Below are 13,093 nucleotides of genomic sequence, written 5' to 3'. Positions count from 1 at the left end.
GATTACGAATCTGAAGTCAGATTTTTAAAATTCAAAATGGCGGATTCAATATGGCGGATGACATATTTAAAATTTGATCGAATTGGCTTGAAAGTTGTTACCTGGGGGTTTTTTCGGTCGCTGATTACGAATCTGATGTTAGTTTCTTAAAATTCAAAATGGCGGATCCAATATGTCGGATAATATATATAAAAATTGATCAAATTGGCTTGAAATTCGTTACCTGGGGGTTTTTCCGGTCGCTGATTACGAATCTGATGTTAGTTTCTTAAAATTCAAAATGGCGGATCCAATATGGCGGATGACATATATAAAATTTGATCGAATTGGCTTGAAAGTTGTTACCTGGGGGTTTTCTCGGTCGCTGATTACGAATCTGATGTTAGTTTTTTAAAATTCAAAATGGCGGATCCAATATGGCGGATAATATATATAAAAATTGATCAAATTGGCTTCGAAGTCATTATTCGGGAGATTTTATGGTCGCTGATTACGAATCTGAGGTCAGTTTTTTGAAATTCCAATTTGCGGATTTAAAATTTGTATGTTTAATATGGTCGTCTGCAGTGTTATTAGTGTTGCAAATTTAATTTTAATTAAATACATGTTAACATCTTTTTTGTATCCGGAATTATTAAAAAAATACGTATTAAAGTTCCATGCTGTTATTTAAGAAAAGAGAATTTAGCAACGAAAAGTATATTCAAAAAAACAAATGAGTAGATACTTTCTGATATGCTTTGACATTTCTAATACGGATGAGAGAATATGTCTATTTAAAAAATTATAGTTTAAACATTTTTATTTGAAAGTGTATACTCATTTGTTTTTTTGAATATACTTTTCGTTGCTAAATTCTCTTTTCTTAAATAACAGCATGGAACTTTAATACGTATTTTTTTAATAATTCCGGATACAAAAAAGATGTTAACATGTATTTAATTAAAATTAAATTTGCAACACTAATAACACTGCAGACGACCATATTAAACATACAAATTTTAAATCCGCAAATTGGAATTTCAAAAAACTGACCTCAGATTCGTAATCAGCGACCATAAAATCTCCCGAATAATGACTTCTAAGCCAATTTGATCAATTTTTATATATATTATCCGCCATATTGGATCCGCCATTTTGAATTTTAAAAAACTAACATCAGATTCGTAATCAGCGACCGAGAAAACCCCCAGGTAACAACTTTCAAGCCAATTCGATCAAATTTTATATATGTCATCCGCCATATTGGATCCGCCATTTTGAATTTTAAGAAACTAACATCAGATTCGTAATCAGCGACCGGAAAAACCCCCAGGTAACGAATTTCAAGCCAATTTGATCAATTTTTATATATATTATCCGACATATTGGATCCGCCATTTTGAATTTTAAGAAACTAACATCAGATTCGTAATCAGCGACCGAAAAAACCCCCAGGTAACAACTTTCAAGCCAATTCGATCAAATTTTAAATATGTCATCCGCCATATTGAATCCGCCATTTTGAATTTTAAAAATCTGACTTCAGATTCGTAATCAGCGACCCCAAAAACCCCTAAAATACCTTCAGTTATCAAAAAAATTATTTTTAATTTGTTTTAAACGAGGTGAGAAAAAGTATGACATTTATAACCTCATTTATTCAAAACCAAATAATTTTTAATTATTTTGAACCATAGGTACGAATAAGTTGACTCAAAATTTACTAAGAAAAATACTTTTTGGGCGAAAAACAACTTGCAAACTTGCGCAGTAATGGATAATATTGATTGTTTACTGAAACTTCTGACTTCCACGTAAAATTTTAAGGTTATAAAATTTTTTTTAACGCTTCTGTTTATTTTTCCCGTAATCTGTAGGCACTAATCTATACTCTCGAAAAAGATTTATCCTTTTATGTTGTTTCTGCTCAGAGTTTTACGATTTTGACACAAAAATGAGCAAAATCACCCACTGTGCGTCGCATCAATGCTCCGGCAATGCTATAACGTCTATGTAACTAACGGAGGCGGTTCAGGGCCCATCCTGGCCAGATGGTAGTACCTTGTTAAGGCCTGATTGTCTATCGACACGAGACAAAGAATTAAAAAAAATGAAATGGACAAAAAATTAGATATTATACTCCAAGCGGGTACCTCAAATGAGGGTAATCCCGTCACCGATTCTGATCGGGTTGAAGCCCCAGTAGTCGGTGCAGACGGCTCCAAGGATTTTGGAGGGAGCCAAAGCAAAAATTCTGAGGATGTGGGACTTAGCAGATTCGAAAGAAATGTTTTAGAACAGGTCGATCTGATCCCTAAAATACTGGAAAGTATGTGGCGTGCATGCAAAAAGCAAAGAAACATTAGCAAGGATGTTCAGGATGGAATGGTGGCATTGGGGAAGGTGCACGAGGTGCTTCGCAGCAACCTGCGTTTTATACCTAAGCCCTTCATTAGCCCAGGCAAACCAAGGTCGAATCCTGAAACTCCTAGATCGATGTCGCACGCCACATCCAGCGAAAGCAAGTCCATCGACCCAAGGAAGCGCCCTAGAGAGTTTGAAGGTCCGGAGACTGATTCTACTGTGAACACTCCCAAGGGCAAGAGGGTTAAGAGCAAAGAAACAAAGGCAAACCCTACTGCTATGGAGACGGAGGTGAGTAAGGCTGCTTCGGCCAGGGTTGCTTCTTATTCGGAGGCAACTGTGGAAAATAAGCCTGAAAACGAAAAAGACTTTGAAACCGTCTCCAACAGGAAACGGGAGGCTCGTAAGAGAAAGGCCTTGAAGAGAGCGGAGGAGAGGGAGGGACTTCAGAAGCGCCTTTCAAGATTAGAACCACGGAGGCAATAAAAATTTCGGCCCAGAATCCAGAGACCTACTATGATCTTATAAAACTGGCAACAACTTCGGTAAAGACAGAGGAAATTGGCACCGAGATTGTGAAAATTAGGAGAACTCTCAAAAAGGAGGTTCTTGTTGTGGTCAAAAAGAGGGGTGAAACTTCAAAGTTCGCTGAGAAACTTACCTCCGTCCTTCAGGACAAGGCCGAGCAGTAGCGTAACAAGAGAGGCCGGGCCCTGGGGCGAGTAAATAGCCTGGGGGCCCACTAGTAGAAATTAAATTTGATTAACAATGGGAAATACCAAATACCTTACAGCAATAATAAAATTACTCCTTATTCTCTTTAAAAACATTTATTAAGTTTTTCTAGTCGTAAGAAATATTTATAGAAGAATGTTGAGACTAGATATCAAGCTTAAAGTATATTTACTCAAAGACATAAATAAAAATTTTAGTATAATTTATTATAACAATTTGACGATAGAATGATTACAATATATATATTATAGTAAAAATTTTATCTTTAGAATTTATTTAAACAAGATTTTTAGTTTCAAATATGTTCATATTAAATATCAATAATAATTCATTAATTTAATAAAATGAAAAATAATAATAAATATAATAAATACATAAAATAATTTAAAAAATTAATAATAATCTAAGTTTCATATTTAAATCGTCTTAATCGCGGGCCCCCAAAGTCGCGGGGCCCCGGGATTTCACCCGGTTTGCCCTATGGTAGTTCCGCCACTGCCCAGTGGGCACACTTGTTCAAAAGACGTCCTAAGGATGTCTTTTTACGGACGTCTTTTGGACTTGTACAAAAAGACGTCTTAAAGACGTCCTATTCATTATCTATGTCTTGGCCATTAGATATCTTTAAAGTGTCTAAAAGACGTCTTTTTTATTCAACATTCGAAAATAGAAAAATTTTCATAAATAGAAAATATTATTTTCTAAGTTCAACTTGGACTTAGAAATTTATGAATGTGAAAATCATTGGAATTTTTCTAAGTTAAAATCATTTTATTGACAAGTGAGATTGTTAACTTTGTAGAGGTTCATATCTGTCTTGAACGGCTGAGGTGCTTAAGGCGCAGTGTTTCAAGCCCAAGGTATCCGAGTTCGATCCCAGCTTCGTAGGATTTTTTTCATTATTTCTCCACATTTTAGAAAAAATAAAATGAAACATAAAATAAATTTAATACAATGTTACTGAATTTCAACTTAGAAAATGTTATAAAAGAAATGTTTATTTAAGATCTGAAGGAATGTAAAAAGGACGTCCAAAAGACGTCTTTTAGACGTCCCTTTTATGTCTTTTAGACGTCTTTTGGACCAGACATAGAACGTCTTTTAGTTGTCTTTTTGATGACTCAGAGACATTGCCATCATTGTCCCCGAATCGTCCGCGGACAAAAAGGGACGTCTTTTAGACGTCCCTGTGCCCACTGGGAGGACCACGTTTTGTCTAAAAATGAATGCAATTCAATTCTGTTTGTAATTGTTAACAAAGACAAAATTTTTTTCTGAATGCTTTCCAATCCCATCCGAAATTATTATAGCCTGTCATTCCATCACTTTTCAATTTTTCATTGGAACCGCGTTTCTGCATGCATTCAAGCAATCTTCTGGATTTTTGTAATTTATAAGATACATACATTGGCAGATTTTGTAAAAAGTGTTTGTGTTGAAAGAAAAACTTGCTGAAAAATTGATTGTTTACCAATTTTACGTCATTTAAACGAGTCAGGGCCGTTATTCTGTTAGACAATAAATCATAACCTAAAAATTTCAGAGACCTTTAAACAATTTTAACCCTCTTAACTAATAATTTAATAATTATTCCTTTTTAAAATAGCAAATAAAGTCATGAGTGCAGTTATTTAGAAGTAATTGAACATTCTATGCAATGTCAACAATATTAGTATTATATTATTATACTATATTTGTATGAGCATTAGGGTGTCCGTTATTTCCCAAGTTAGCTATTTTCATTTGGGTATCGTCAAAATCGATTCTTTTTGACCTCAAAATAATTCTAGAAACTAGAAAAAAATGTTGCGATGCTGTTTAACCCTGCCTAAATAACAATACTTTTCCCATTTAATTAACATGGGATTTTTGCACTTTTTAGAAAATAATTTTTATTTCGTTTAAAATACTCTTTGACTAACCAACAATGCTTGATTTTGCTTCTATTATGATTCCTTTAGATAGAGAATTTTTCCTTGTATCGCGAAAAATTTATTACACAATTTTTAAAAAGGTCAATTTCATTTTTATTGATTTTTCTGATTATTTTGCTAAATCTACTTATTAATTAATTTTTACTCGGTATTTTATTGAAAGTTTCTTGTTTTATGCATCCAATTGGACCATAGCAATAATTTCAATTCATAAACTATCCAAGAATCACACAGTAGACTGAATCCATTTCAAATCAGGCATGTCGACTAACTTCATGTTATAGAAAAAAAATTGTTTTGCTTGTCATTTATTTTCTTTTGAGTATAATTGAATTTTCTTTCTTAGGTCTTGTAGATGGTCCTGTCCTCTTCAAAATCCAGTTCGAAATTTGAAAAAATATTTAAAATTATTAAAATAGGGGATGATTTTTTGAAAATAAATAAGATCAATTTTCCCAAAAACACCACCTTTTTTGTTATCAAATTTTTACTACAAATTCTTAAAATAATTATGAACATTTCCTATGAATTTTAAGCGGGCTAAACCATTCTGGCAATCAGGAGAATTTTTTTCGAAAATATTATTTTTACAAATTTTCAAATTGTTAACGTTCACGTCAACAATGCTATAACGATTTATTTGTTTTTAAAAATGCAAGTTAAAAATTTGAAATTTTGCAAAACTAAGTATTTAAAAAAAAATTCTCTTGATTGACAGAATGGTTTAGCCCGCTTGAAATTCATAGGAAATGTTCATAATTATTTTAAGAATTTGTAGCAAAAATTTGATAACAGAAAAAGGTGGTGTTTTTGAGAAAATTGATCTTATTTATTTTCAGAAAATCATCCCCTATTTTTATAATTTTAAATATTTTTTTAAATTTTAAACTGGATTGTGAAGAGGACAAGACCATCTACAAGACTCAAAAAAGAAAATTCAATTATACTCAAAAGAAAAAAAATGACAAGCAAAACAATTTTTTTTTCTATAACATGAAGTTAGTCGACATGCCTGATTTGAAATGGATTTAGTCTACTGTGTGACTCTTGGATAGTTTATGAATTGAAATTATTGTTATGGTCCAATTGGATGCATAAAACAAGAAACTTTCAATGAAATACCGAATAAAAATTAATTAATATGTATTTTTAGCAAAATAATCAGAAAAATCAATAAAAATGAAATTGACCTTTTTAAAACTTGTGTAATAAATTTTTCGCGATAATATAAAAATTTCTCTATCTAAAGGAATCATAATAGAAGCAAAATCAAGCATTGTTGGTTAGTCAAAGAGTATTATAAACAAAATAAAAATTATTTTCTAATACTTGCAAAAATCCCATGTTAATTAAACGGGAAAAGTCTTGTTATTAAGGCAGGGTTAAACGGCATCGTAAAAATTTTTTCTAGTTTCTAAAATTGTTTTTAGGTCAAAAAGAAACGATTTTGACTATACCCAAATGAAAATAGCTAACTTGGGAAATAACGGACACCCTAATGAGCATTTGAAAGGATTGAAATTGTAAACTTTTCAACTACTGTCGCGGAATTCAGAAGCATAGGGCAGAAATGGTATTTAAACGGATAGAATTTTTTTAATGCTTCTTAATTTTTGCTTTCTTACTGGGTATTCAAGAGAATTGATATCGTTACATTTCATATTGCTCTCACTGGATAGAAAAGTATTGGACAGAAATGGCATTCAAAAGAATAAAATCTTTTCATAACGCGGTGCAAAAAAGGGCACTTTTTTGCACCTTGTTATGAAAAATATCGTTCGTAACTAGTGCTAGCAGTTGCCAATTTTTGAACGAGCACTTTTTTTGGAACAAACTGTAGGCGAAGCTTCGCTTCGCCTACAGTTCGTTCCAAAAAAAGTGCTCATTCAAAAATTGACAACTGCTCGCACTCGTTACGAAATATACTATTTAAATACTTTTCAATTTTTTGTTTCTTACTGGAGAATAACCTTTTTTCCTTGCGACGCGGCGGAGAACGATATGTAAACAAAACCGGCCGGCTTCTAATTTTCACGAAAATCGCACATTTTAGGAAAAATAACACACGCCACAATGAGACAAATCTAGAACATTGAAGTTCAGAAGATACTACACAACAATTGGCTTTACGAATTCGTGATAAATTACTCAAAATGCACTCTTAGTCGTTTATATCATAAATATATTATTTTTTAAAACCAATTGTTTACCATCGTAAAATTGAGAAATTTTTCTTTTAAAAGCAATAATATTAAATAAAGTTTAGCTTTAATAAATAGGAGAAATAAATATTTAAAAATTGCCTTATAATGACAATTGTTTATAAGGCGGGTCTTTCTAAAATTGAATGCTACATATACAAAAATAAATGTAGTAGTTTTAATAAATATATTCATTTTGTATTATTTATAATTATAAATTAAAATTGTTATTTAATTTGAAGAAAAACCTTAAAGTGATACAGTAGATTTTAATAATATGTTAACAACAAAATTCTTAATTACTAACAAAATAAATTGATAAATAATAAAGGCATTATTAATAATAAAGTAGGGGAACATAGTCGAAGTCGGCCCACTTTTTGACTTTTGTTTATAACTTTTTTTAAAAAATGAATTTGGACAATTGAAGTATATTGTTGGAAAGTCCTGTTTAATAGGAACATTTTTTCTGTACAAAGTAAATTGATTGGTTTTAAAATGAAAAAGTTATAAAGATTTAAAAAAAAAAATTTGTAGTCCAGGTTGGTCCTTACAGTCAAGGTCGGTCCATGTTTAAAATTCAAAGGGCATTAATCGTTAAAAAATAAAATAACATGTTTGGAGTTACGGAAAATTGATTCTTTATTGCTTACAGCTTGCAACTTAATCAAATAATAAAATAATAAAAATAAACAATATAAAAAAATAAATATAAATAAAAAAAATTTTTGCACTGAAATATTAATAAAAATTAATAAAATAATATTAATAAGAATTTTTTGGGGGCATCAGCTACAGTTTGCACAAAGGTTAATATTTTTTAAGTTTCAAAGTAGCTAAAAGTTCATAAAACCATGTAGGGGAGGATGGGGCAAGGATAGTTAGGTAAGACCTTTTCGGATCTAGCGGCCAAACTTGATTATGTATCTGCAAATGAAAAGTATTTTTGGAAAGCCTGGTTATTTGGCTATAATTTTGCTGTACATTATTTTACTGTAGACTCAAATCCCTACGAGATACGAATGAAAAAGTTATCAAAAATTTTTAACTATCCTTGCCCCAGGACCGGGGCAAGGATAGTTAAAAGAATTCGAATGCCAAAAATGTTATAGAAAATCAGTAAATTTTTGTTTTTTTTTATTTTACTGGATTTAGACTATTCAATATTGATATCCGAAGTATTAAAAATATGTATGGGAGATTTTCTGAATTGCAATTATTATATTAAAATTCATCTGAACTAGAATCAGAAGTTTAACCAATTTTTTTCAGACGACCACCTATTTCTTGGTCATAAGCTTCGTTTTCCGTATGTAATTACGCAACATTATGTATATCAACCTAAAAAGAACAATTAAACAGTTTTTTAAAATTTTCAATGGTATTAACACGCTTTTACCGTGCCGTATTATCTCTAACATATCCTTGCCCCATGAGCCCATATTTCAGTTTATTCCAAATTTTAAGGAACGACGTGAATTAATTTGAAAATAAATACGATATTCGTGTTCAGCAGGAAATTCCACTCCGGAAAACATTTTACGTAAAAAATATTCTGAAATTCTAATGTAGAAAACAATATGATAAACATTACGTTGACATTTTAGCAAAACAGACTTTTTTCAAAAATAATCTCCCAACTTCGCAAATGGTGACAGATTGACTTGCAATTTTTACAATCACCTTTTGGTGTTAAAACGCGAATATACTATGAATTACGCGATTTTTGAGCAAGCCGTCTAAGCATAACAGCAACTAACTATCCTTGCCCCTTAATTATCCTTGCCCCATCCTCCCCTACTATCTGTTGCAACGTAAATTATTTTAATAAAATTTTAATGAAAAGTCTAAAAATAATTATGAAAATCACTTTTTTGCGATTAAAAATGTATGTAATCCCTTAAATGTAGAATAAATGTAAAAAACTCAATAAAACAAGAACTATAAAAAAAATTTTGAAATATTTTGAAGAAGCACTTTTTGTAAATAATTAGTAGAACATTGTATTAAGTACACTTAATATGCAGAAAGCTTCAATATAATGAAATAACCTTTCGTCTTTATAATTATCATTTCTGTGCTTTACATAAATTTTTTTATTCTCTCAAAAGTTACAGTGTCAAAATTTCAGAAAATTATAAGTATATAAAAAATAATGCAATTATATGATTAATATTTAAAAAATATAAATATGAGAATGACCGCTAAGATCTGCTAGTCAACATATTTGTAGATATATTAGATAAACTTAGTTCACTACATAGTATATACTATCGTAACAGGTTAAATGATATAAGAGAAGAAATATTTGTAAATAAAAAATATAAATTAGCTTAGAGAGAGATTGTTTTCAGTTTATGATTTAATCTTTAGCAAGTAACTGAACAAATTTATTCATTTCTAACTAGAAATTTACATTAATTACATTTGTCTTTTAAGTGTTAAGTCAAAATAAAAATGTTGTTTAAAACTATTTTCCATATAGTGATTTTCTTCATTGTCTTCGATCTTAATTATGTAAGCAATAAATCAACAATATAGTTGACGTTTTGATAAAAAATTTCATCAAATTCTAGATACATTTGTCAATAATGCGTGCTTAAGAAGTAGTGTACAGCAATATAAAGTAAAGCAATCTTCTTCCAATACTGTTTTTAAAAGTTGTTACAAAATCATTATACATGATTTTAAATCTTTCAATTAATCAGAAAAATCAACTATTTACATTTACCCCAAATTACTCATATACAATTTTATTTTCAAATTAAGGAAAATTATACGAAAACATTCGAACAATGAAAAAAATATTTATTTACTTCAACGTTTCGAAATCCAAATGATTTCCTCTTCAGGGAGTCTATCCAAAAAAATATACAAAATTAAAATAATAATAAAAATTATATACATAATTAAAATAAAAAAAAATTATTTAACAATAAGCAAATAAAGATAATTTTAGAATAATGCCAAGTATTTAACAATTTACAGAGTTATTACCAAAATTGTCCAAAAAATATGAAAATTTTCACGGAAGAGGATGAATATGAATATGAAGAATTTTGTGATTGTGAAGATAATCTATTATATAATCCTGCAGATGGAAATTGTTACGATCCTTATAGAGAAGGGCCTTGTTCGATTGGATATTATTTTGCACTTCTGCCTGGAGAAATAAGTGCAAAATGTATAGAAAATCCTTGTCGCATTGATGGTCTTGTTCCTTATAATGGACAATGCTACAATCTGTGGAGATATGGACACCCATGTAGTAATAATAACACTTATTTAGGAATTAGTGAAAATTTTCAAATACAATGTGATAACTCGAAGTATTTAGGAACAATTGATAATCAGGTAACTTTTATTAAAGACGAAAATAGTTCTTTAATTTTAAAACAATCTGCTTTAATCTAAAATGATCAAGAAAGAGTATTTTCCATTCATAGAGCAGATATTGACCTAAATTTTTTTTACCAATGAAAAGTTATGCGGTTACAAAGAAAAAATGCTAAAAAATGTCAAAGTTGTATATTCCCTATGTTTATATATAAATATTTTCCCAAAAAGTTTCACAATTTTCTTTTAGTTGCATTCAAGAGAACAATAAAACACAGTTTCATCAAAATCCCATACTAGCAGGATATTTACATGATCACTTATCATGGAATTGATCATTTTCTTTTTTTAGATTTTATTAGTTCTTTCTGGACATAGCCAATCGTAATTGTTAATTCTTTTTTGCTAATGATGTTCCACTTTCTCTGAATTACACAGTCCGTCCAAATTTTGGCCATCGCAGAACGAAGAACTGAAAGATTTTTTTTGGAATGTGTTTTTAATCAATAAACTCAAGATTTTCATTGGGATATAATATTTACATATTTCTTAAAATATTATATAATTCCTAATTTATTCTTGCAGTACATTAAAACTATTTTTATTGTTTAAAAATTCAGAAAAATTGGAAAGCTATTTCCAGTCACTACATTAAAAAAAAAACATATCTTGCAGTTGTCAAAACTTAAAAAAAAAATAAATAAAATATATAAAAAAAATATATAAATAAAAAAATAAAAATAAAATAAATAAATATATAATAAATATATAAATATATTTATATTTATAAATTTTTTTTTACTCTAATTAGTAGTGTAGTTAACTGTTTCTAGCTCATAACTATTTAAATTGAAACAGAAAAGGAACATGTTTAAATTAACATAATTACATACTAATTTAATTCTATTCTTTAATATATAATGACATTTATTCCTGTTTTATGTTGTTAATCTTGACGCATTTAATTTCAGAATTCTTCTAAAATATGTCCACAAAATGCCTATTTACATTCGAGCCATTACCCGTCAAACTATCTCTGTCGGTGTAGAAATAATTTTATATTCTCAAATGGTTCTTGCTATGAACCTTATAGGCAAGGTCCTTGTCATCTAGGAAGTTACTTAATATTTACTCCAGGAGAAGGTCATCCGAAATGCGAAGCAAATCCATGTGAATCAGATGGTATTGTTCCATTTGAAGGTGGATGTTATAAAATAAACAAATACGGTCATCCATGTACTCCATATTTCTATAAATTAACTGTGACTAAAGGAACTTTTGAATTAAAATGCATTTCTACTTCGTTGACCGAATATAAAAAGATGATAACTGCACCTGGTAAAATTTGTCGACCTGGAAGTAAAAGAGTTCTTCTATTAGGGTGTAAACATGTTTTTCAATAGAGTTCAACTTTTCTGTAATCCTTATATGAAATTAGTAGATATGCAAATTAGGGCATTACTGGTGTTCAAAACGTTCCATTGCTGGGCCAATGATGGCGTCGATGGTCAGATTTTCAAATTTTCTAAGACTGGGCCGGCTCTCAGCCCAATAATGGTACATTCACGGCAAAGTTGAACAATCTTTAATAACAAAAGACAATTGCCAGTGATGTGACGTAGATCGGCCCATTAATGGAACATGAGTGGCACTTTAATGGCAAAAATTTTGTATCTTTGATGGCAAATTACAATTGCCAGTATTTTGTATTTTTGTATTTTTGTTATTAAAGTGCCACTCATGTTTCATTAATGGGCCGATCTACGTCACATCACTGGCAATTGTAAAACCTTATTCTTCAATGTTTAAAGAATATTAAACAATTTTTTTTATGTAAAATGAATGATAAGTTTATAAAGAGTACAGTTTTGAAAAGTAACATTCTTTCAATTTCAGTAGTGGATACAGAACAGAAATTTTCCATTCATTTTCTATTTTTCGTCGTTTAAAGATAAGTTAATGAATATTGAGTTTTTTATCAAACAATCAGTGAACTGTAAGTTATTTCCACATAATAAATTAATATATTTTTTACAATTTATATAGATAGAGCAAACAAATATTTTTAGTACAAAAGACATTGAAATTAGTTATTTAAACAATATAAAATTTTCTTTTTGTACAGTTCTTATATATTTTTTCTATGATACAAAATTGTCTACAGATATTTATAATGAAAATTCATTAACATTCTGTAATTTAAAATTGTAATAATTAGAATTAGATGTTAAATAACACTAAAATAAAAATTGGAAATAGATATTGAATACAAATAAATTAAAAATAAAGAAAAATGAAAAAATTGTAAATAAACAAATAAGAGAAAACTGGAAATGGACATTTTTAATCAAATTGTATTAAGAAAAACTTAATCTTTCTTTCTTTCTTTTGAATAAAAAGGAAGTTAATTGAATATATAATGTTTTGGTTCTTTGGATTTAGACAATTTAGTTTAAATGTAAGATGTCAGCGAGAGAAAGCTTATAAATAAATTATATTTAGATTTCTTTCCCAATGTAAATCTTGGAAGTTTAAGTGAAG

General features: G+C 29.5%; 1 protein-coding gene across 2 annotated transcripts; it reads left to right on the top strand.

The window, feature by feature from the left end:
* The first annotated feature begins 9,589 nt into the window (after window positions 1-9,589).
* On the top strand, window positions 9,590-12,631 carry LOC122510072. 2 transcript variants are annotated; one of them, XR_006302413.1, is made up of 4 exons: window positions 9,590-9,733; window positions 10,205-10,570; window positions 11,524-12,109; window positions 12,449-12,631. XR_006302413.1 is itself a non-coding variant. In XM_043624479.1 (3 exons), the coding sequence occupies exons 1-3, from the start codon at window positions 9,674-9,676 to the stop codon at window positions 11,953-11,955; spliced, it is 858 nt and encodes a 285-aa protein (XP_043480414.1). In that variant the 5' UTR covers window positions 9,590-9,673; the 3' UTR covers window positions 11,956-12,207. The 2 variants fall into 2 exon arrangements, 1 of the variants encoding a protein (XP_043480414.1); XM_043624479.1 differs by lacking the exon at window positions 12,449-12,631 and having other exon boundaries at window positions 11,524-12,207.
* Window positions 12,632-13,093: the final 462 nt, after the last annotated feature.

The sequence above is a fragment of the Leptopilina heterotoma genome, unplaced genomic scaffold (assembly GCF_015476425.1).
Source record: "Leptopilina heterotoma isolate Lh14 unplaced genomic scaffold, ASM1547642v1 Lhet_66, whole genome shotgun sequence".
NCBI lineage: Eukaryota > Metazoa > Arthropoda > Insecta > Hymenoptera > Figitidae > Leptopilina > Leptopilina heterotoma.
Note: the sequence above shows the minus strand (reverse complement) of the source record. Positions and strands in the feature narration are given on the sequence as shown.

Bases quoted from the DNA above. Each gene is read 5' to 3' on its own strand.
- LOC122510072 (XM_043624479.1), top strand. From the start codon at position 9,674: ATGTTGTTTAAAACTATTTTCCATATAGTGATTTTCTTCATTGTCTTC. The intron at 9,734-10,204 runs GTAAGCAATAAA...AACAATTTACAG, and splicing joins TTGTCTTCGATCTTAATTAT to AGTTATTACCAAAATTGTCC. The intron at 10,571-11,523 runs GTAACTTTTATT...ATTTAATTTCAG, and splicing joins TAGGAACAATTGATAATCAG to AATTCTTCTAAAATATGTCC.